Source organism: Mycteria americana, chromosome Z (assembly GCF_035582795.1).
Source record: "Mycteria americana isolate JAX WOST 10 ecotype Jacksonville Zoo and Gardens chromosome Z, USCA_MyAme_1.0, whole genome shotgun sequence".
NCBI lineage: Eukaryota > Metazoa > Chordata > Aves > Ciconiiformes > Ciconiidae > Mycteria > Mycteria americana.
Window position 1 is genome coordinate 79226821 of NC_134396.1, and position 23793 is coordinate 79250613.

Here is a 23793-nt window from a genome sequence, read left to right on the forward strand (position 1 = left end):
TTACTGCCCGCACAGCTAGCCAACGTTCACGCGCATCTCTGCGGCGTACGGCGGCAGCGAGATGGTCAGAGGTCGTTAGCCCCGTTGCCTGTTTTCCCAGGTGCACGGCGCCTGGCTGGGATGGAGCTCCTTTTCTTCGTAACAGCTCCTCAGGCGCCGTGCTTCAGACTTGTGACCACACCAGCGCTGGTAACACACTGATGTTTCGGCTGCTGCTGAGCAGTGTTGGCACAGCCTCAAGGCCTCCTCTGTGCCTCGCTACGCCACCCCAGTGAAGGGGGGAGGGCTGCGTGGTGCGTGCGCGCAAGGTGTTGGGAGGGGACGCAAGCAGGCAGATGACCCCAGCTCCCCAGAGGGACAGTCCGTGCCACATCGCGCCGTGCTCAGCGAGAAAAAAGGCGGGGAGGGCGCGTCGGGAGGTTAGCCAGCTTTCGCTCGGCAACCGGTTGGGCATCGGTCTACCCAGGGGTGGCGGTAGGTGCTTGCCTCTCGCCTTCGCGTTCCTGGCTTTGTTTGGTTTTCTCTCTCTTCTTCCACTTCTCCTTTGCTTACGAAACGATTTTCGCCTTGACTCACCAGGCTGCTCGCTTTTCCTCTCCCTTGCCTCTTCCCCCAGCCCAAGCTGTGCGGAGCTTCGCAGCCCACCAGGGTTAACCCTCGGCACCAAGGTTGTCCTGCCTCCTTCCAGGCAATACCAGTAGTGAGCTACGCTCGCCTCCCCCGTTCAGTGTCTTTATTCTGCGATAGTCACGTAGGGAACGGCTGACTGAGAATGTCGGAGTCAGATTAACCAACGGTTCTCGTAACGGGTGACTCTATGCATCAGGAGGCCAGGAGCTGTTAATTGCCCGATGAAGAATAGAAGATGACAGCCCATGGGGAGGCGTCTCCAGGAATCACCTGGAGGATGGTTTTCTCCCATCTCCAGGGTGATGACGTTCACATCTCCAGGGAAGCAAAACACCGTTTGTCTTGCCCGAAAGGAATGGCCCCGCTCTCTCTCCCCAAAATGTCCTCCTCCCCCTTTTTTTATCCAGGAGAGACTTCACCCTTACCCTCGGACATGGAGGCCTTTCTCTGTATTCAGGAAAGATCCCGCCTCTCTGGGAGGATTCCAAAGGAGAGACAGTTGACAGAAATAAGGCGTTCCCCCAGCCTTTGGGTTTTTTGCCTGTTTGCTCGTGGCTCTAGGACGAGACGTCTGCCACGCAGAAAGGTAAAGGGCCTGGCAGGGGAACGGCCGGCCGCAGCAAAGGCGGACCTTCAATCCCAGCCTTAACACGGCAAGCCCTGCGCTTCCGTTCGCTTCCTTCGCCTGCCCCGGGCTGCTCCCCGCTGGGCCGGGGCGGGGGCCGGGGCCGGGGCCGGGGCGGGGGCCGTGTGGTGCCCGGAGCAGGGCGGCGCCGGGGCGGGGGCAGCGCCGGGGCCGGCGGCGCGGGGCTGCCGGGCCTGGCGGCGGGAAGGGCCGCCCGTCCCGGCAGGCCGGCCCCGCGGAGCACGCTGCGAGGCGTAGTCTCCCCGCGGCGGCGGGCCGGGCGGCCATCTTGTGCGTGGCGCGGGCCCGGCGGCGCGGCTCCCACGACAGACCCCGGCGGCCGTAGGGGGCGGCGGCCTTCCCGAGGGGACCGGGCGCTGCTTCCCGTCTCGGCCGGGCCGGGCCGGGCCGGGCCGGGGCCGTCCCCGTCGGCAGCGAGATGGCCGCGGAGACCCTCCCGCCGCGGCGGCGCCCGCTCCGCCGCGACCTCCCTCCCGTCATGCGCGCCGCGTCCCCGCCCGCCCGCTGCGCGGTCATTGGCCCCTCGGGCGCCCCGGCCGGAAGCGGGCGCCGCGGCAGGGAGATTTGAACGGCAACGGCCGCGCCGGGAGGCGGCTGCCCAGGCGGTGAGCGCTGCCCTCCGCTGCCCGTCGCCGTCGGAGGCCGGGCGGCCTCTCGCCGGTCCCCCGGCGGCAGGGCCCCGGGGAGGCCGGGGGCGCGCTTGGCGCCTCTCGCCGGGCAGCGCGGGCGGGCCCGGCCCTGGCGGCGGGCGCCGGAGGGGTCCGCGGCGGAGCTGGGCTGCGGGCAGCGTGGGAGCAGCGCTCAGAGCCGCCTCTTCCCTGGGCTGCCGCCTCGGCGCAGCCCGCGGAAGGAGGAGCCCGCTGCGGCGTCCTCTGGGGCCTCGGTCGTCGCCCTGCGGAGGGAACCGGCGCGGGGGCCTTATCGCTGCTGCTGCAGCGCAGCCGCCCGCTCTCGCTGCCAAGCGCCAGCGAGGAGCCCCCGAAAGGCGCCCGCGCTTTGTGGCCTTGCCTGCGGGCGGCCAGGCTTACTCGTCTCTCAACTCGCCGCTCGGTGTGCGGCACTCGGTCGTGAAAGCGGGTCGCCCGCCGCCCCGGCCCCCCGAGCTGCAGCAAATGTGCTTTCCGCTTCTACGGGTCTGCCCGGAGTGGAAAAGCGGGAGCACCGGCTGGGCTTTCTCCTTGCAGGTGCGGAGAAGAACTGCAAGATCCCTCTTCCTCTCAGAATGGCTGTAGGCGACTACGAGGAAGTTCGCAAGTACTATGAGCTCACCGAAACCATTGGAACAGGTAGGCCTCATCTGGGCGTGCAGAGAGACGTGCGCGATCTGTCGAGCCGCTTTAGCGTTTCTCCGCGTGTAGGCCAGCTGTTACTGCAGAATCTAGAGGTCGCGTTTCAAGTCTGCGTTTGGGGGGGCAGAACTCTGAAAACGAAACTGCAAGTTGGTAGCAGTGACCGCTTCTTCCTCGAACGAGGACAGAGGACGCTGCGCGCCGTGCACGCTACGTGGTCCAGGGTGGCTGAGAGCTTATAGGCGAGAAAGCACGTCACCGCGCTGAGCTTTAAACGTCTCTTTCCAATTCTAGGTGGGTTTGCGAAGGTAAAACGTGCGCGACATCTCCTCGCTGGTGAAAAAGTTGCGATAAAAATCATGGACAAACTTGCTCTAGGGGTAAGCCAAAAGATACTTAAAAGTTCGTAGCGTCTTCTGCTGTTCTTGTGGAGTTCTCGAGAAGCCGGGGTGTGGCACGTCGAAATGCTGCCTGCTTGTCCTGTTGGCTATTGACGGATGCTGTAGGCTTGAAGGAATTTTAACAGAGGACCCTCAGTCTTGCGCCCTCTCGTGAAGGGGGCAACGTTCTCTGGCTGTAAAGTTGAGGCAGTTAAAGATTACTGCAGTAGTTCAAACAGAATGCCGATGAGAATACCAGCTATTTTACATCCGCCCCTGTGGCGTTGCTGATCAAGGTGCCAGAATTGTAGGGGAGTAACGGCAGAGCCGTGGCCGGATTGGATTTGAGCAGTCGAATTGCATGCTGTCGTATACCTGCTGTGAAACGTTGTGTTGCGCGGTAGTCTGATGCTTACTGTGATGTACAGGCAGTCCAAGCCGTCGGCAGCTTCACAGTTCTTGCTGTTGTGGTCTCTTAGGATGACTTGCCTCGTGTTAAAATAGAAATTGATGCCATGAAGAACTTACGTCACCAGCATATTTGCCAGTTGTACCACGTGATAGAGACATCCAAGAAAATATTCATGGTCTTAGAGGTAAGAAGCGGTGCTTCTGCCACGGCGAAGGTTCCTGGTTTTGACTGTAGCGGTCGATGATAGCAGAGCTCAAAGGCAACGATTCTTAAAAAGTTATCTCAATGACGAGCGTGTTCAAGACGCTCTAGTTTAAAAATGAAGCTGGTAGTATGTCCTGTCTTCTTGTAAAAGCCGCTCTTCAGTGTTTACAGTAAGTGAAATCGCTTCAACTCCTACCTCGCGCTTCAGTTCTTTTAAAATAGCATCAGCAGGATACGTGGGACCCCAGAACTCCCGCGTGGTTGTCGCCTCCTGGGCAATCCGTATCGCCTGTGACGGTAGCGTGACGTATCCGTTGCAACGCATCAGGCACGAGTCAGACTTGTCAGCTTGTTTGGTCTGCCGCAGTGCTGGCTAGGGCGCGCGGGGGGGCACTCGGGCGCTACTGTGGTAAAGCAGAGGGAATGGAAGAGTGTCCTCTCGTTGCTGTGCAGCGCGCTCGTCGTCGTTTAGATTTCATTACTGTATTCTAAATGCATTCTCTTTTTCCTGTCTTCATGCAGTACTGTCCCGGAGGAGAGCTGTTTGATTACATAATTGCGAAGGACCGCCTTTCAGAAGAGGAAGCTCGTGTGTTTTTTCGGCAGATTGTTTCAGCAATTGCTTACGTTCACAGTCAGGGATATGCCCACAGGGATCTCAAACCGGTAAGCCTGAGCAGTAGTCAGACTCGCATAAGTAGTAGCGAACACCCGCTTTTACTTCTCCATTACGAGCCGCAGTAGGTTATGCCTTCGCCGTTGTAGCTCTTGATCGAACGTCTTCTGAAAGAGCATTATTTCTACTCGCCGCTGTGTTCCTCAGCTGAGCTGGATGTGGCTATATCTGAGGAAGGAGCTTGCTCTGAAAGAGAAAGCAGAACAACACGCTCCAGCTGGGAGCGGAGCAGAGACCTGGATCTGACTCTGCATGTTGCTTAGGCGTTTTTGTTCTCCCCTTTATTCCAGCTGGTGCCTGGAGAGAGCCTTTATGGTGCCACTCTGTTGTGCAAACCGTTCTGTTTCCGTGCCCAGAGGGAAAAGCGACACTGATAGTTTAAGCAAGCGGTGGCTAGGCAGAGGGTGTAGGGGGAGACGCAATGCTACTGGACCCATCCTGTGGCTTTGCTCTCATTGCAGAGTTTAAGCATAGGTTTAGGGAATGGAAGACCGGAGTCCCTTTCTCCTTGAAGGGGTTGGAACTTTGCATTTTTAGAGATGCCGACACCTCCGAGAGAAGCGAACTCTTAGTGCGCGAGCGTCTTCCTAGACAGCTCATGAAATCTTTGTCTCCAAAGAACTTCTCCCCAAACGAAGCGTTGTGTGTACCTTTTGGAAGGAGTCGGCTTGTAGCCGGAGAGCCGAGGGATTCGTGGGATCGTATGACAGCTTGGGTGGGAAGTGACTTCCAGAGGCTTCTGCTTGACCCTCCTGCTCAAAGCAGCGTCAGACCAAGCTTCCTGGGGCTTCCTCCACTCGCAGCTGCGACCGCTCCCAAGGACGAGGCAGCGCAATCTCTCTGGGCAACCTGCTCGGCTCCTCGCTGTCCTTACGAGGAGGAAGGCTTTTCCTTATTTCCAGTCTGAACGTCTCTTGATGCCTGTTGTCTGTCGCTATCCCACCGCGCGCTGCTGTGAAGAGACTAGCCCTGTCTTCCTGCCCTCCTTGTAGGTATTAAAAGGCTGCTCTGAGGTCTCCACCGAAGCTTTCTTGTCTAGAGGCTGAACGAATGGCTTTCCCTCAGCCTCTCCGCATTGAGCAAGCGCTCTAGCCCCCTGAGCAGACCGGTGGCCATCCGCTGAGCTTCCTTCAGTTTGATGTCTTTCCTGTGCTGAGGGGGGCAGAAACTAGACGCGCTATTCTAGCTGCTCTGAACAGAGGACTAGAGTCACTTCCCCCAGTCCGCTACCTGTGCTCCTTTTAATACAGTCCATGATATTGCTGGCCGCCTTTTCTGCCAGAGCAGCCTGCGGCCTCATGTGCAGCTTGCTGTCTATCGAGGCCCTGCCGCTCCCCGGCCCTTCCCAGCAGATGGGACCTAGCGTTCCCCATCTGGAATACGGGATATAGTCATTAGCGACCAATCGAGACCTCCAGAGGAGAGCTTCAGGTAAATTCTGGCTGCTAATGACCAGAAGAAATAAGGTGAAGGAAAACGTGGTTCCTTGGATACTTAGGTCCGTTCATTCATTCATCACCCCTTTCTCTTTTACCAGGAAAATCTGCTGATTGACGAGGAACATCACTTGAAGCTGATAGACTTTGGACTTTGTGCAAAGCCAAAGGTAAGAGTCTCAGTTGCTTTCCCAGAGCAGAGCTAAATCAGCTACTGCACGCACATAAAACAAGCACGTTTGACTTCAGAGTGCAATGCAGAGACTTGCCCGAAGACCCTGGATTCAAGCCGTTTGCACAGTTGTCATCCAGTCACTAGTTACTTGGTAGGGCCGTAACCGTGTGAGAGAGCGGTTAACTGCGTGTTACGACCAGCAAGAGCGTTGGATCGTTTTCTGCCCTTACGCTTCATCTTTTATCGTAATCTAAGGCAGAGGTCATCTTGCGTGTATAGCACCTGCGGTCACGTCTAAAGGCCTGTAATACAAAGCTTATCTTGGTGCGCATTTTTTCCTAAGAAGTTTCCATGGTGTATGTCTTTTTTTTTTTTTTTTTTTTTTCAAAAGATTGGTCTGGATGTGGAGATTGTGGGTGGAATCGAATCGTTTATTCCAGTTACGTTTACAAATCCTCTGCTTCCATATGCTTGTACGGAGTTGTTTCCGGAGTTTAAAATTGGTTTCTCTGAGGCCTTTCTATTTGTCAGCTTAGCACGCGAGGTGGGTGCTGTTAGGAAGCAATTTAATGGGAAGAAGGTCTTACTGATCCAAAGACAGTTACTTGTCCTCAGGTCACTCTACTTGACTCAAGTTAGAGCACCTTGCAGGCAATCAAGACCGTTAGACCAGTACCTTGGTGTCGTGAATGAGTGATTTAGAGCGCTTAAAAAGTCACCGTCAAAGGTATTAGCAAAAGTGGCTTTCACATTGTTTATAAAAGTGCGACTTAAGGAAGTTCGATGGCAAAGGTCACTCTATTAATTACTGCATGGAAGAAACGTACACAGGAAAATTGGGTTACACGCGAGTTAAAAGGATTTGCAGCGAGACTGAGGATACAAAGGGTAGGGAGGGCCCTCCTGTGGAGTCACAAGGTTCAGAGTAGACCCCGTTGCTTTCTAAACTCCTGATGGAGCTTAGGCGCAGCTAGGTCCAGTCTTAGTCTCAGACTTGGACAATGGTTTACGTCTAAGGGATTACGTATGCAAAATGTATCAATTCGGCACGCAATCAAAGTTCCCAGGGCAAAAGCAAAGTTAGCATGCTACAAGGCTATGCGCGGTATGGGTCGCTTACCAAAGGTCTGCTGTTGGTAACAGGTCTCTCTGCCGCGAGGAGCAGCCTTGAGAGGGGTCCCAGCTCAAGGGGAGATCGCCGCCATGCAGCCAGGCTGCCTAGCAGGGAGAGCTCAAAGGCGGCTCACTTAGGCCGCTTCTCTCATATTTAGGGATAAAGTGGTTGGCTCGTAGTCAGGTGACATGCGATAGGAAAGCTATGCATGAGGCTCCTTGGACCCAGAGCTTGCTTTGTTCCTTCGTAAATGAGTCTTGGAAAAGCCACCCGCTATTCACGCGTCAATCGCGTGATGGGCGTTCCAAGCTCCTATGCACCGATGCTCGCTGTGCCGCTCAGCTTCCTTGTGGGTTCTCAGGGAACGGATCGGGACGAGAGGAGTTCTTGGCCCGGCTACAGCTCAGGCCTTTACCTCCTTTGGAGCCTGTACCAAAATATCGCTAGTTTGGTTAAGAGGGCGAGTGCATCTGTCACGCTTGGTGATACAACGTCGTCTTATTCTGGTCTGCTCAGAACAAAGCCCAGGCAAAGTAATAGCACGGTTTTAGTAAGGAAGTCTTTTTAGTGGTTCTTCATGAAATTATTGCATTAAATACTGGTATAAATAACCAGCTCGCCTCATGCCCAGTAGCTCTTGGATGACTTCTTCCCACGTTCCACCTCTCTTCTCTTTGCAGTTGCAAAGGGAAGTATTCTTATCGGAGGAGGAGCTGTGGAGAAGACTGCTAGGATAACAGATCCAGGATAAGCGGATCAGGCCCAGCCAGCATGGGTTCAGGAAAGGCAGGTCCTGCTTGACCAACCTGATCTTCTACGACCAGGTGACCCGCCTAGTGGATGAGGGAAAGGCTGTGGATGTTAGCTGCCTGGACTTTAGTGAAGCCTTGGACGCTGTCTCCCACAGCATTCTCCTGGAGAAGCTGGCGGCTCATGGCTTAGGCAGGTGTACTCTTCGCTGGGTAAAAAACTGGCTGGATGGCCGAGCCCAGAGAGTGGTGGTGCACGGCGTTAAATCCGGTTGGCGGCCGGTCACAAGCGGTGTTGCCCCGGGCTCAGCTTTGGGGCCAGTCTTGGTTACTGGAGCCAGCAGTGTGCCCGGGTGGCCAAGAAACCCAACGGCATCCTGGCTTGTATCAGGAATAGCGTGGCCAGCAGGACGAGGGCAGCGATCGTGCCCCTGTACTCAGCACTGGTGAGGCCGCACCTCGAATAGCGTGTTCAGTTTTGGGTCCCCGTTGCGTGAGGAGTTACTGTCGCGTTACAAATAGGAGTCTGAGGCGTGGCTGGGGGGGAACCCTCCCGTTGAGTCAGGAGGTTCAGACAGGACCCCCTTGCTTTCTAAACTCCTCCTCAGAGAGGAGTCTAGGTGCGGCTAGGTCCAGTCTTAGTCCCAGACCTGGTCAACGGTTTATTTTCTAAGGACTGTGTGTATAGCCACTTAGCGGAACCAGAGCCCTCTCAGGGCTTTCGCTAAGGCGACAGCATTAATTTGCGACGTTGTAAGTCCGGTCGCGTCCAGCGTACTGAACGTCACGATTACGGATTCACTAATAACGCGCTTACACCCCCGGTCTAGTCGTGTTGCACGAACTATCACGGCCACACCTAAAGAGCCCGGTCCTGTTCAGTGAGAACTACCACGGCTAGATCAATGGAGAGTGCAGTTTATTAGAGCCACAGACACACGGATTCTTTGGATTACCGGTGACAAATTCACTGTCTGCAAAGCACGTGCAAATACCAAGAATATGAGTAACGCTGCCGGCTACAAACGCGTTAAAAGATAATAAAGCGACTCTAGAGAGATTTCTAAGTTTCCCGGGGAGGCCCTAGGTATAACCAAGTGTTCGACTCTTACCCAAAGGCGTCCCGATGGGGAGGAAGAGAGGCTCAGCCGACGACTGATCCCGTCGACTGATCCCAAACGTCAAGGGTGGTACCCGATGGTGTCTTCCCCAACGTTCTCTTTCTCTTAAACCATTTTATACTATCTTTCACCGTTCGGGTGGAGCTTGAGTGACTCTAGTCACGCATACCTTTGTTTAGCATTGGTGTAAAGTTTTCTCGCTTCGCTTTTAAAGGTATAAGCTAGGAAAATTCAGAGCGCAAGCTCAGTGAGGGGTGGTCGCACCTTGGAGGCGGGTAGCTTTTGGGACGGAGGTGTGTTTTGGTATTATAATGATGTTATAATGAGCAAAGTTCACCAAAAGGGCAGCATTTGGTCAAAAACGTGGCAGGCTGTTGGCCCAGGGCGGTAAATATGCAGCTTATCGGTTCCGTGACACCTTTAAGTTCCCCTATAATCGCAGAGCCTGGCTGCGGCATCTCCACACCGCTCCACCCTCCGAGCAGTACCTCTTCGAGTCAGCACACCAGGTTCCCCTGGCGTTCCTGACATCGAAGGTTGCAGGCCTAGGGAACTTCCATGGAATGGATTCCTTGCATGTCAGCCGCATCCCACCTGGGAAGCTTCTTCAATGCTGTGCCTTACCTAGAAGTGTGACTGTAAGTTCTAATTTCTAAGTCACCTCAGCAATTATCCCACAGGTCCCTCACTACACGAGAGACACTGAGGTGCTGGAGCGTGTCCAGAGAAGGGCAATGAAGCTGGTGAAGGGTCTGGAGAACAAGTCTGATGAGGAGCGGCTGAGGGACCTGGGGTTGTTTAGTCTGGAGAAGCGGAGGCTGAGGGGAGACCTCATCGCTCTCCGCAACTGCCTGAAAGGAGGTTGTAGTGAGGTGGGGGTCGGTCTCTTCTCCCAAGTAACGGGCGAGAGGACGAGAGGAAATGGCCTCAGGTTGCACCAGGAGAGGTTTAGTTTGGATGTTAGGAAAAAATTCCTCACCGAAAGGGTTGTCAAGCATTGGAACAGGCTGCCCAGAGAGGTGGTGGAGTCACCGTCCCTGGAGGAGTTCAAAAAACGTGTAGACGTGGCACTGCGGGACATGGTTTAGTAGGCATGGAGGTGTTGGGTTGACGGCTGGACTAGACGACCTTAGAGGTCTTTTCCAACCTTAATGATTCTATGGTTCTCTGTTGCCCGAAGCTCCGTCCTCTCCCCCTGCTAAGTCTAGTTTAAGGCTCTCCTTGTCAGCCTGGCCAGCTTGCTGGCGAAGACCCTCTTGCCCCACTTGGTCAGGCCAATCCCATCAGCTCCCAACAGACCCAGCTTCTCAAAGGCAGATCCCCATAGAAGCCAAAACCGTGAGCGTGGCATCAGGCACGCAGGCAGGCATTCACCTTTTCAGTTCATCTCCTCCTTCCTAAACCCCTTCCTTTGACTGGGAGGATGGATGAAAACACCACCGGTGCTCCAGATGATTTTCACATTGCTCCAAGGGACAGAGAGTCGTCTTTTGTTCTAAGTTGCCGTGCCTCGTCACAGTATCGTTGGACCCTACGTGGAACAGTAGGAGCGGATGATAATCCGTAGGCTTCACCAGGCTCGGCAGCCTCTCGCTAACATCGCGAACGCAACCTCCTGGTAGGCAGCAAACCCCTCTAGAGAAATTGTCTGGATGGCAAATGGGTGCTTGGGTGCCTCTCAGTAAGGAATCTCCAGTGACTAATACTTTATGTGCTTTTCTGGTGGCACTGGGTCTAATGCGGGTGGGTGGTTGGATCAGCTTTGCACGCTGGGCTTCTCCTGGATCCGGTCTGCTACTCGTGTGCTCTTCATTCCCCACGCCAAGAGCATCGTATCTATTACGCAGGGGCACTTTAGGGGGAGGGGGCAGGTTCTTCCTTCTGCCCGCAGCAGGGACAAGGGTCCAGCCTCCTTCGTCTCGTGAGTGACTTGGTTGAGGCAGCTCGAGGCCGAACGCAGGCTAACCTTCCCCTTGCGCAGCCTTAAGGCAGGGCTGTGGCTCAGCCCGGGACAGCGCGCAACACCACGCATCCGTCTGCCGCTCGCGTTCCCAGATCCTGCGCTGCCTGCCGAGCTCCTCTTGTCACACAGCTACCTGTTTGAAGAGTTCTTCTAGCTGGGCACGCTTGCAGCTGTGAGATCCGCTGCTGCCTTCAGAGGCTCCGTGGCGGGGCTGGCAGCACTCTGAGGGACACGGCCCACGCTGGGCCCGCGCCGGAGCAGAGGGAACGGGCACGGAGGAAGCCGCTGCGGAAGACAACAGCGAGGAACAAGGAGCGGCAGAGGGAGACCCCGGTGGCCCGACCCCAGCCAGCAGTGCCACCGGCCCCTCGCACGGGGACAGAGTGACCTGCAGCCATAACGAGGGGCCTGGAGACAGGGAAAGAGGTGGAGGGGTGTCCGCTACAACCTTCTTGCCCAGCCCCGGCAGGCTTCCTTGGTATTCACCAGCACCTATTCTGCCCTGAGATCTCACAAGCAAGCTTTGTTATGTGCACATTGTTAGGGAAAAAAACCAGCAAAACTCTGTAATAAATAACAGAAACAGGAAAAGAGGACTTCCTAGCATACCTTACCACCTTGTTTCATTTTTCAACTGAGAAGGAAGAACTGTAGATTTACTTCCACTTTCTTTTGAGTTGCCTGCTCCAAGTCCACTCTTCTTGAATCAAAAGTGTATGAAAAGGGACACCCTGTGGATGCAGCTTAGGGCTCACTTTCAGCCTTTAAGAAGAGACAGGACAAGGGGCAACGGTTTTGAAGTAACGTTTGAGGGCAGGTTTAGATTCGATAGAAGGAAGAAATTCTTTACCATGAGGGTGGTGAGACACTCAACAGGTTGCCCAGAGAAGCTGTGGATGCCCCATGCCTGGAAACGTTCAAGGGCAGGTGGGACGGGGCGTCTCGTCCCACTCGGTGGGTTGCGAGACGGGTGAATCTTTTCGATTCCCCGACGGTTTGTGTACCGACAAAAGCCGATCTCTGCTCGGCAGCGCCGCGTGGTCGGTAGAGTCACGACAAGGACTCAGAGGAACAGTCTGGCCAGCGACCTTATTAACTGGCGAATTCAACAAACGGACAAACTTAACGAACGGGCAAGCTCAACGAACGGACAGAGGCGATTTGGCCACGGAGCTGTTTTCTGGGCAACCCGCCACAATTTATCCCAAACTTGCATCTGTTGGAAGAGTGGAGGAAGAGAGAAGCGAGAAGAGGAAAGGAGAAGAGAGGAGGAAGCAGAAAGAAAAAGTATCCCCACCCTTGGATCCCGCGATGACAGACGTGGCAATCCTCCAGCGGTGGGCGCGCGGGCGCGGGTCCCTGGAGGGCGTGTCTTTTATAAGCTAATCCCCGCCTCCAGGTACGCCCCTTCAGGACTTACAGGGTTCTTGTTCTAGAAAGTTCTCAGTCTTCTGCGCAGGCGCTGGGGGAGGGGGGTGGTCGCGAGGGGTCTCTCGGGCGGTCGCAAGCCCCTTCCTCGGATCAACTCCGTGTGATCTCTGGCCATAGATGGTAAGGTCCGCCGGAACCCGGAACCGCGCGTCCTCCGACGCGCTCTCCACGTCCCGCGTGTCCCGCTCCCGCTCTCCCCCACCCCGTGCTCGCCGACCTGCCGTCGCCATGCAAATAGCCCCTCGCCTCGCCACAATGTTTGAGACATTAGCTCTTTCAGTCTCTCACACGGGGCTCTGAGCGACCTGGTCTAGTTGAAGGTGTCCCTGCCCACGGCAGGGATCGGGACATGCTTCTGTGGGTGGTGGGCAGGCTGCAAGAGGAAGCCCATCGACCGCGCGGCCAGGTTTCAGGCCTCCAGCCAAAGCGGGAGCCCCAGAGCTGAGGAGTCCCACCGGCGGCAGGGAAAGCGCGCAGAGGGACGGGAGGCTGCGGCCCGAGCCAGGGGCAGGTCAACTCCCCTGGGAGAGCCCGGGTCACGGGGGGGGGGGCAGGACGCCCTGCCCCTCCTGGCCCTGGTGGCGGGTAACAAGAGGGCCCCTTGTGACCTAGCCGTGTCGCAGCTAGGGATGCCCAGCACGGGCGCGGCAGCCCCAGTCAGTGTCCCAGACCCTCAGAAGAAAAGGACATGACCCGTGGGGCTCGTGCAGGAGCCCCTGTGCGCAGAGCACGTGTTTCCCTGCGACCCCTGGCGCACCGCACCCCCAGGGCCGGGGTGTTTCGCCATGGCCCCACCGTCCCCACCAGGTAAGAACGCAGGGCTGGGCCAGCGCCATAGGGATCCCAGGGGAGCTGGGCCCAGCAGGCGGGCCCTTCCGGAAGGGGCTGGGGGCAGGAGAGGCGGCGCCAGGGCCGGGGTGGGCGGGTGGGGGCTGCCCGCTGGAAAACGGCATCCTGCAGGAGATCTCCCCCCACCCCCACCCCCCGTCCCTGCCCAGCTCCTCCGCCCCACCACCTCCCCGCTCCAGCCAGGCAGCACCCGCATGGGGCCGCTTGCCGTGGGCTGCCCCCTCCCCAGCCTCACCCCCCTCCTCTGTCCCGCAGGATGGCGAGTCGTTCCCCCCACAGGCGCCGTGCACCCCGGGCGGCAGAGGACAAAAGGCCTGGGGTAGCCGCTGAGGACCACCAGCGGTCAGAAAGCCCCCGGCAAGGCGAGCTGCGCAGCGAGGACGTGGGCTCTGCCAGCCCCATCATAGATGCGGAGGAGGGCAAGAGCCCCGGCATCCCCGACCCGAGTGGGTATTGCCAGGAGCCCGGGGGACCACCTCCTGCCTCGGGGCACAGAGCAGGGCAGGCTGAGGCAGCTGGGCTGGCAGGAGGCTGCGGTGCTGCGGGGCTGGCACCTGTCCCGCCCTGCTGCCAGCGGCATCCTGGGGAGACGGGGCATCAGCACCCTGGCCCAGGGATTGCCGTGTGCGGGGCAGCGGGCGCAGGGCTGGAGAGAGGGCCCCTCTCCCCTCTCCCCCCTGCCCCTGCCTGCAGCTCTCCCCGCTCTGCTTCTTCATCAGGTGCAGCCGCTCCTGCCTCCAGCTGCCAGCTGGAGGACGAGGAGAAGGAAGCCCGCGACTACTTCTCGGCCTTTCTCAACAGCACCCAAAGGGTAAGCGCAGACTTCGTCAGCAGGGCTCTGCCCGCGCTCCCAGCTGGGTGCCGCCGCCTCTGCTGCCTGGGCGCGGGCTCTGGGAGGGCTGCTGGCGGTGCGGAGCTGCTCCCCTCCCGGCCCCTGCGCCATCCCTGCAGCCCCTCCAGCCCCTGCTCCTGCTGGCCGCGCCTCTGCCCCCTCACCCTCCCTCTCTGTCTCTCCCCGACTGCCAGGAAGAGGCCTCGAAGCTGAGGTTTCTGGCCTCCATCTGCACGCTCTGCAGAGCCTGGCTGCAGGGCAGGTACCGGCCGGGTTTCAGATCAGCACGTAAGCTGGTGGAGAAAATGGAGGTGAGGGCACCCCCAGTGGGGCTGAGGGAGGGGGGCAAAGCCGGCCGAGCACCGGCCCAGCAGTAAGGACAGCACTCGGGCGCCTGGGCACGGGGGGGGGTGAGACAGGCCTCTGTGGGAACAGCCCTGCCTGCCGTGGGGCCGCTGCAGAGCGAGGGGCCACGCGCTGGCCTGGGGGCAGCGGGGCGGCTCTGCCCGCCCTGCGGACTGCTGCCGGGCACTGGCAGCTCCCGTGCCCCATCCCGGCCGTGCTCTCCCTCTCCAGGTACTACGGCAAAAGCAGCTCCCTCGCAGCGTGGACGCCGCGATGTGGCGGCAAGCCGTGCTTGCCGTCGCTGCAATGAGGTACCTGCCCCAGACCCCGGCCGGGCCAGGGCCTCCCCACGGCGTGGGCCTGATGGCACCAGGCATCTCCTATCCTGGCAGGACCCTGGCGGCACTGCCTTGGGGCCTCTGCTCTCCCTCACGCTTGGCCCATCGGTGGGCCAGATGGGAGGGCGGAGGGTGCTCCGGGGCTCCCCGGTGCCTCTTGGCCCTTCCTCTGAAGGGAGAGGCAGGAGACGGAAAGGGGTTCGGGCTCCGCTGGCCAGGACTGCCCTCTGTCCCTGCCTCGGCGGCACGGGGGAGAGAGGAGATGCCTCCAGGCATCCCTTCCCCACCTCGTACGGGTACCGCCCTGGGGACTGCCAGCCCCGACGTCTGCAGCCAGCTTCCCCAACGTGGAAGCTCCGCCATGCAACCGGCACCTTCTCTCCTTGCAGCAAAGAGAACAAAGGCCTGCTGGACCAGCACCTCTGCCCCTGCATCCGCAGCATCTTCTGTCTTGCTCCAGCACAGAGCAGGGACAGCCAGCACGCTTCACTCGATGCTCAGGTAAGCGCGGGGTGAGCTACGGAGAGCCTGCCAGTCAGCCCCTGGGCACGCTTTCCTAGTTGGCTTTGGCTGCCGGAAGACGATAGGAGGAGAAGGAAGACCAGGGAGACCCTGAGGCCTCTCCCCGGCACCAGAGGGCGGCTGAGGCCCGCCTCAGGTGGAAGGCGTTCAAGCCAGCTTCCTGCAAGGAAGAAGGGCCAGGGCAAGCGTGCGAACTGCTGAATCCCCTCACAGATCCTGAGGACTCTGGACAGCGTGCTGGAGGTGCTGGCGCGCGATGCTTCGCAAGTGGAGAAAATCTTGCAGGTCAGGCATTTGCCAAGAGCTGGGCTCACGAGGTCTCTTCCTTGCCTCGCCCTAAAGAGACGCGACCTTCTGGAGCGCGCGCGCCCCAGCCCCGAACCAAAGCGGTGGAAGGAACCCGAGCGTCCCTCCCAGGCCCCCTGCTCTGGCAGCTGGCGCTGCCGAGCCACTGCCCTTGCCGCCCGCCCCGTTCACGCTCTCCTCCCCAGAGGGCAGCAGGGTGGACATCTGCTGGGACGTGGCCACGGTGCAAGGGGAGCCCAGCCCTGAAGCGCTCTGCTTCTGGCCTCCCCGTGGGCCCCAGCCCAGCCTCCCTGGTGCAGGCCTCCACAGAGGTTCCTGTCCTCCTGGACAGCGGGGGCGTGCGGCCGTTTTTGGAGGAGCGCGTGAGGAGGGGCAGAGGTGGCTGGCGGGGCGGGATCCAGCTACCTCCCTGACTGCAGCGAGTCACCAACTGTCGGCAACGGTCCCCGAGGCCGTGAGGTGGCCGGACCCGGACCCGGTCCCAGGCCTTCCTCCTGGCCGGGGGAAGCCTTGGCGGCACGTTGCGTAAACTCCGCCAGGCGCTTGGCAGGGCCACCGCTCCGGGAGGTGCCGTCGCTTCCCGAGGCAGAGCGGCAGCTTTTCCCTTCTCAGGTCCTGCTGCCCTTCACGGCATCCCAGCAAGTGGCTAGGCGCCGCAAGGCTGTGGGGAGGATTGCCTGCCTGAGCCGCTTCGTGATGCCCTCCTCGATGCTGGAGGTAAGGGGCCTGCGGTGCAGGCGGCCTCTGGGCACCCCTCGCCCCTTCCTGGTGCCCCAGAGCAGCCAGTAGCTCCGGGCTCCCTGCGAGGGAAGCCTGGGCGCAGGGCAGGGGATTCGGCAAGGCTCAGCCCTGCGCCAGCGTCTTTGCCCCTCCCTCTGGGAGCTGCTCTCTCCCGTGCCCTTTCTCTCGGGAGCCAGCTCCGTCACAGGGCACGGGAGTATTTGGCAGGCCCAGCTCTGGCAGCCCTCCCCTGGGTTGCCGCCCAGCCGCTTCAGCGTTGAGGGCCTGCGGGGCTCTCGGGCCCTTCCCCTCCCCACTGCCACTGCCCGCGCCCGGCCCCTTCCCCAGCCCACCGGCCCCGGGGCTCCTGCTGCAGCCCCGCAGACCCTCCCTTCCCGTGCTGTGGAGAGCTGGGCAGGGCGGTGGCAGGCCTCGGGACGGCCTGCCAGAAGGATGCGGCGGGAGGAGAGGGCGCATGGCTGCGCCCTTTTGTGGAGACGGGGAGTCCCGCAGGTGGGGAAGGAGGGCTCCCTCGGCTGAGCGCCGGTGTGGAGGACCAGCAGACCCAGGGTCTCAAGCCTCCTTCAGGCACCCCAGTCCCGCAGGCTCACGGGGAGGGAAGGCAAAAGCCTTCCAGGGCTCCCGTCACAGGCAGGCAGCACGCTCCTCGCCCTGACGCGGCTGCCGCAGGCTGGGTCTCCACGGGGCGCAGCGCAGGGCAGAGCAGAGCCCTCCAGAGCTCTGGCTCACGCAGCGCTCGGCCCGGGGCCCGCTCTCTGGGGTTAGGCCTTTCGTCCCGTCTGCCGCAGCTTGGCCCTGCTACTCCTCCTTCCTCTCCCACAGGTCTCGCACTTGAGAGACGGCAACTTCTTCCTGTTCCAAGCGAAGCCTCTGCAATTCCTGGGGCAGCTGATGGGGCACCTCACCCTGTCCTGTGCCGAGAAGGACCAGGAGATCAGCTGCGGGGCTGCGGAGGCGCTGCGTGCCGTCCACGGCTTCATCCTGCTGCGAGAGGGTGAGAGACGCTGGGGCCTCCCAGCCACCAGGGCTCAGGCGAGGCGCCGCACCGCCTTGGCCCCCTCCTCTGCTAGAGCAAGGAGCAGCAAACTCCTCCGAGGCTGGAGCAGGGGAGCAGCTGTGCCGCGCCAACCCGAGGGCCCACGCAGCCCGCCTCGGAGCCGCGCCTTGGGGCCCGCCCCGAGAAGCCTTGGGCCGGAGAGCCTGTGGCAGCAGCATCCCAGGGCTTCTCTCCTCCTCCCGAGCAGAAGGCCAGACCAAACTCTCCTGCCCTTCTGCAGCCTAAGAGGCGGTTTCCCCTCCTCCCGCGGGAAACGGGCCCACTGCCACCCTGGCACGTCTCCGGCTCCCCACAGAGCGGAGAGCCAGGCACAGAGCTCTCCCCGACGCCCTCGCCTGCTGTCGCCAGCTCTCCGTTGTTCCTGCCGCTCACTGTGTGCTTCCCCTCCTGCCCAGCCTGCTACGCAGCACGCGAGGATCCAAAGCTTCGAGTGGAGCGGGAAGGACCTAGCACCTTCTGGGCCAAGGAGCCCGCTGACGAGGCACCGGTAACAAGCTCCTCCCTCGCTGGGGGTCTTGGCTGTGGGGCTGGCAGGAGACTGGGATGAACCAGTGCATCAGCCATCAGGGCGGATGGCACGGCCTCCCGCCGATCAGGCCGCGGGGTCGCACCACCTCTCCGCAGGGAGCGGCCAAAGCGTCAGCGCGGCGGCTCCGGCTGTCCCGGCCACCGGCGAGCTCTGGTTGCCGGCAGAGCCAGCGCACCGTGAGCCTGCCCCCCCTGCCCCGCTCCTTCGGCCCACAGGGCAGCTCCCTCTCCACACCCCCCGTGGCTGCGCTCACCCCAGACCAGCCCCTGCTGCTGGCACTTGTCCTGGGGCAGGGGGCCAGCGCTGCCCCGGGTTTCTCACTCCAGAGCCGCCCCCGCAGCTCAGCCGTGCCCCCCCACCAGGGCCCTCAGTGCGACACCTCTTCCCTGCCTCTCTCCCTCAGGTATTTGGGCGCTTCCTCTTCCAGACTGAGAGGACCAGCTTCCTCCTCACCGTCTTGAGAGGCATCGTGCACCCCAGGGTCTCCGATGTCCAGCTGATTGCCAGCGTGCTGGAGGCGGTCTTGAGATACCCGTGCTCGGAGCTGAACAAGGTAGGCAGCGTGCAGCCGGACTGCCCTGCGCGTGCGCCCTCCGCCCCGAGTCGCGGGCTGGGGAGCATTCGACGGGAGGCCTTTGACCAGCCAAGAGCGACGGGAGGGAAGCAGGTCTTGGTGGCAGCTGGGGCCGTGGCTGTGCTCCACCCCGCTCCACCCCCCTGCCTCCGCCAGGTGGAAGAGGTCGTGTGGACCATCCACGCGCAGCTGGCATGCGTCAGCCAGAAGCCCCTCAAGGACATCCTGATGAAGACCCTTCTCCAAGTGGCCCTCTTGTACCCTCAGAGGGTGACCACTAGCCTGCTGCAGGCTTCCCCGTACTGTGACAGGTAGGTGGCCCCGTCAGCCTTGGGGGCAGCTCAGGACCTCCGGGGCCCGCCCAGGCAGAAGGGGTGGTGGCCGAGGTGGCCCCACTGACAGCGTGCTCCGGCTCCGCAGCGCTGCCAGGGCCATGTGGAGCACGCTGGCCTCTGAGCCCTGCCTCGGGGACGACATGCTGAAGATGCTGCTGTGGGTCCAGCAGACAATCGGCAGGCAGTGCCGCATCGTGGGAGAGCGCAGCTACTGCATTTTCCTGGCTGTGAGTGTCTGGATGAGGCCTGCTCCCCCCCCGGGGGCTCCAGCCCCTCCTCCCCTCTCCACCTGCCCCCAAGCCCAGACCTCCCCAGGGACACCTGGGCCAGGGGCCTCAGGGCCACAGCCAGGCCCCGTGGCACACAGGCAGGCAGCCTGCCCCTGCCCCTGCTGCCCTCAGTGGTCTTCCTCCCTGCCCGCCGCCTGCTCGAAGCCGGGAAGCCCGGGGCAAGGCGGCTGCCTGGCCAGAGCAGGCTGCGGGGCCAGGGAGGGGAGGGGGAGCCCAGGGCAGCCAGCAGGGCCCATGGGGCTGGCTGGGCTGTTCCCTCTGGACCGCAAAGGCTCGCGTGCCCGTGCTACGAATGGGAGCCGAGCCCCGAGAGCTGCCGCGGCCGTGCTCCAGGCCAGGCGGCCGGGCCGGGCTCTGCGCTGGCACCTCCCTCAGCTCAGCTCAGCGCGGCGCCTGAGCCCCGCCACCCCCAGTGCCGGGCAGTGCCGCAGGGACACCCCTGCAGTGAGAGTGGTCCCTGGATGTTTTCTGCAGGTAGCCCGTGCCATGCACGAGATCTTCCTGCTGCCCTCCAGCCGATGCTGCGTGCAGTTACTTTTAGAGGAGCTCTTCATGGCGGTGGTCTTCCAGGTCTCCTTCGGCTTGAGCGGCCCACAGCAGGGCTGCTGCAGCTCTGGCAGTCAGAGCAGGGAGGCCGAGTGTTCTCCAGTCCACACCCTCAGGTGCTCTGTCCCTCCTCCCTGGTCTCTGTCCCGGGCCCAGAGCCGGGGCCGGGGCTCCACCGGTGACCCCGCTTTGCTCTGCGTGCAGGAGCGCGGTGTGCGCCACGCAAGCTCTGTTCTACTGCCTGGGCGGCGGTGCCTCCCTGGTTGAAGACATCGGGAGGCAGGGCGCCTGGGACATGCTCATGAGCCCCGAGACCTACCACACCGGTATCGCCGTGCTGACTAGGTGAGAGCCGCGTCAGTCGTCCTTGTCTGCCCCGGCGTGTCTCCGCTGGAGAGGAGGGGCCCCCTGCACGATCCCCTTCCTCGTGGGCGGTGGGGTGCAAGCAGCCAACGCAAGGCGCAAACGCAGCCTTGCCCCGCGTGGCCTGGCCCGCGGAGTAATGGCTGGGGCTGGCAGCGCGGTCCCAGAGAGGTTTGCCTGCCCAGCTCGGTGCCGCCAATGCCTTCTTCCCCCGCCCAGGGTGCTGCGGCGTGAGGTACCGGCCTGCTGCGTCGCCGTGTCTCAAGAGGCGGTCAGAGGCCTCCTTGAGAGGCAGGCCTACCAGGACATCGGCGCCATGACTGTCTTCGTCGAGGTGGGCCTGGTGGCAAGCGCTGCCTCTCGGAGGCCAGGCGGAGGGAAGCCGGGCTGCGTGCACGAGGCAGAGGGCGGAGGGGAGGCGGCGAGGGCCCTCCGCGGGCCCTGCTGCCTCCCGCCTGGGCTGGGCCGGGCCCTGGTGCCTTGTCCCGAGCCGTCCAGGAGCTCTGCTGCCTGTGCCGGGCTCTCACTCTGCTGCTGGGTGCGTTTCAGCTCCTGGACTGCACCGATTTTGAGCATGTCAGCAGCCAAGTCCTGCACGTTGTCCAGCTCCACCTGCAGAGCAAGAGCATGGTGCTGCGCAGGATGGCAATCACAAGCCTCGTCACGCTGTCTGCGAGACCCCAGGAGGTGAGCAGGGGCAGCCGGGCACAGGGAGGGCGTCCGCCGGGGGCTGAGCTGCAGGCAGTGGTGCGCGCAGCGGCTCACTTGAGCTTTGCCAGGAATCAGGAGCGGTGGGAACGGTGCCCGCTGCTCCCGCTGCCCTGCTCAGCGGCCCCTGAGCGCTTCAGGCCAGGCCCTGGGCTGCGCCGCACGTGGAGAGATCTCTGCCCGACTGGCACTGCACCCTCTCCACGCAGAGCGGTTTTGCCGGTGCGGTCCTCGATGGCGTCACAAAATGAAATCGTGTGTTTCGCACAGGCTGTGACTCTGCAAGGCCTGCTGCCAGCGGTCCTGCAGCGACTGCAGGATGACGACGGCGATGTCGCGGCGGCGGCCCTGGCTGTCCTCGGCAACGTGCTCTGCCTGGAGGACAGGCCGAGGGCTGTGTCCATTGCTCTGCAGCTGGTCGAGACGCTCCCGCCACTCTTTGAAAACGTAAGGCAGTGGGAGAGCAGGGGTTTGGTTAGCGTGCCCGGGGGGGGGGGGGGGGAGGGGGCGCGTGCGCGTGGCCCGGGGCCGGTGCGTCCCTCTCCGCACGTGCCCGTTGGCCCGTGAGTTCTTCTCCTCACTGCAGAGGGAGAGCCGCAAGCATTCGCCTCCGCACCGTGGGCTTGGAGGAGCCAGGAGTGAGGTCCTCCCCTCTGCCTTCTCTCCTCCTAGGAGTCCAGCTGCGTGCAAGCGCGCTCCATCCTCCTCTGGAGAGATGCGATGGAGGTGGCAGTCAGCACCCACAAAGAGCAGATGAGAAAGGACATGCAGAGGAGCCTCCTGCCCCTGTTCTTCCACCTGCATGACAAGGACGACAGTGTGGCTCAGGTGAGGCCCTCTGAATGTGCCTCAACTGGGGCCCAACCTCCCGAGTCCCTGAGGAGGGCTCAGAGCCCCTCCCTGCCTGCAGCCACAGAGCTGGCAGCAGCTGAGAAGGGGGGCAGGGACATTTCCTGCACCTGCCCTGCCTGATCCAGCAGAGCCCAGCAGCAGTGCATGGCCACAGAGACGAGACCCAAGCGCTGGAGCCCCCAGGGGCTTCCCAGTGGCGCCTGCAGGTGTCTGCGGCCAGGGTTTGGAGCCCCAACCCTTGCCTCCCCCTGCTCTGCCTAGGGACCCCCAGGTCCCGTCCCCTGGGCGGCGGTGCCATCTCCCCGTCTCTGCTGCTCTGCAGGCTTCTCGGGAAACCCTCCTTGGAGCTGCCAAGTTCCTGAAGCGGAGGCAGCTCAGGAAGCTGCTGGCGACAGAGCAGACATGGAGGGTCAGCGAGTGCCTGGTAAGGATGGCCCCGAAGCCCCACACCCAGCCTGGAGAAGCCCTTCTCCCCCAACGCCCAGCGCGTGGGGCTAGCACCTGTGCCCCTGCCCACGGGGGGCAGCCCAGCGCTGCCTGCCTGCACCGCACGCAGGCTCCCTCTCTCCCCCTGGAGCCCAGGGGTGCCGACGGAGCCCTTGGCCCAGCTGGGCCTTGGCAGCAGGGTGGCACGGGAGCACCCTGCCCTCTGCTCCCTCCAAACCCCAGCACCAGCCAGCCGCTGGCCGGGTGTCGTGGGTGTCGGGGAGGGGAAGGCAGGGGAGGCCAGTCCTGGGCGTAGGGGGAGGGTCTGCACCAACCCTGTCCCCTTGCGCTCTCTCCAGCTTGTGGAGGGCAGCAGCAGAGCGGAGGAGTACCTGCAGCAGAGCCTGCCGTACCTGCAGAGCCCACAGGAGCCCTTGCGCGAGGCGGCCGTCAGGTTCATCGGTGAGCCAGAACCCCGCCGGGGGTCCCTCCCTGCCCCGCGGCAGCTCAGCCCCAGCCACGGCTGCTGCCAAATCCACCCACGGGGCTCCCTGCCACCTTCTCCCACCCCTGCCCACGCAGCGGGGGCTGGTTGGGAGCCTTGTTGGGTCCCTCACGGCCTTCTTGGGCTTCATGCTCAGGGGACCGCCCTGGGCTCAGCCTTGCCCCAGGGGAGGAGGGCGGTGGCCGGGCTCGCGGGGCCGGTGAGGGGGAGCTGGGCTGCTGGGGCGGGCAGGCCAGTGGCGGCATCTGTGACGGGCTGCGTGTGCCTAGGGCTCGCCGGGCGGCAGCTGAGGGACGGGCGCCAGGAGAAGCTCCGGGTCATCTACGAGGGTGCGTGAGGGCAGTGGGGTGTCCGTGGGGGCTGGCAGGGAGGAGGAAAGACCCTGGGTAGGGAGCTCCACTCCCGGGGGGGCCTCTGCTCCCTGCGCAGGTGAGGGGCGGTGAGGGCAGAGCAGAGAGGGGGTTTCAGGGGTATGTGGGGCATTGGTGGCCAGCACCTTCTGGCTGATGCCGGCGCCCCTGCCTCCCTCCTGGCCGTGGGAAGAGCGGGGGAGGCGGGGGTGGCCCTGGCCGGAGGGGCTCCTGAGGTCCCCGCAGATCCGGGCTCTGACCTCGGCTCCCTTCCTTTCCGTCCCAGCCCTTCGAGGCAAGGCGAATGACAGCAGCCTCTCGGTCTCTTCCCTGGCGATTCAAACCCTCATGATCCTGGGCGCTACAGCGCAAGAGCCTCCCTCCGCATTCCGCCTGCAAGCGCTGTGCTACCGGCTCCGGAGGGCGTGGAGGAGGAGGACCCTTGCCCCAGGAGCTGGCTGGCTGTGCTGCTGGAGCTGCGTGCAGAGCTGATCCCGGGTGCTCTGCACACTGACACCACCTCAGCAGCTGGACCTGCCCCCCCCCGCCAGCAGCCCGGGGCCCCGCAAAGACACACCCCACCCTGCGTCGTGGCCCCAAGGCGCCAGCTGCGCTGCCGGGCTGTGAAACCAAGAGGAAAGGTGAAGGAAAGCTTTTGCCTGCCCTGCCCTCTCCAGGGACGGCCCGGCCTGGACAGGTGCCCGCTCTCTGCAGCGCTCCCATTTCATGGGAAGGGGCGGCTGGGCCACGAAGCCTGAAGAAGCAGCCAAACGCTGTGGCAGGGCAGCGAGAGGACAGCTTTGGCTGGCGACCCCACAAGGAAACGGGCATCCTGCAGGCCGGAAGCAGAGGCCTTGGCGCAGCCGGCCTGCCTGCCTGTGTCTCCCGGCCACCGCTGAAAAAGACTGTGGAACGTCACGTGCCGTTTGCGCTCTTCTTCCCCGTCCCTCGCTGCCCTGCTGCCCCCCAGACCCCCGTAGGGTACCTACTCTGCCGCGACCCGCTTGCCCCCCACCCCCTGGGGAGCCCTGCTGCCCCCAGGCCCCCACAAGGGCCCCAGGAGGGCCTGCACGCGGCCCTGCGAAGCCGTGCTGCTCCC

General features: G+C 62.1%; 2 protein-coding genes across 2 annotated transcripts; both read left to right on the top strand.

Annotated features, from left to right (window-relative positions):
• Window positions 1-1754: 1754 nt before the first annotated feature.
• On the top strand, window positions 1755-7699 carry LOC142402818 (uncharacterized). The gene is made up of 7 exons (XM_075488641.1): window positions 1755-1818; window positions 1879-2562; window positions 2860-2945; window positions 3425-3541; window positions 4084-4227; window positions 5775-5843; window positions 7643-7699. The coding sequence occupies exons 1-7, from the start codon at window positions 1755-1757 to the stop codon at window positions 7697-7699; spliced, it is 1221 nt and encodes a 406-aa protein (XP_075344756.1).
• A 5632-nt stretch (window positions 7700-13331) lies between these two features.
• Window positions 13332-23612, top strand: LOC142402819 (maestro heat-like repeat-containing protein family member 7). The gene is made up of 22 exons (XM_075488642.1): window positions 13332-13525; window positions 13769-13886; window positions 14102-14218; window positions 14484-14563; window positions 14980-15091; window positions 15326-15397; window positions 16031-16135; window positions 16982-17153; window positions 17612-17703; window positions 18149-18298; window positions 18476-18630; window positions 18740-18881; window positions 19419-19606; window positions 19695-19835; window positions 20073-20187; window positions 20403-20540; window positions 20832-21008; window positions 21234-21389; window positions 21736-21837; window positions 22199-22301; window positions 22614-22673; window positions 22981-23612. The coding sequence occupies exons 1-22, from the start codon at window positions 13332-13334 to the stop codon at window positions 23184-23186; spliced, it is 2895 nt and encodes a 964-aa protein (XP_075344757.1). The 3' UTR covers window positions 23187-23612.
• Window positions 23613-23793: the final 181 nt, after the last annotated feature.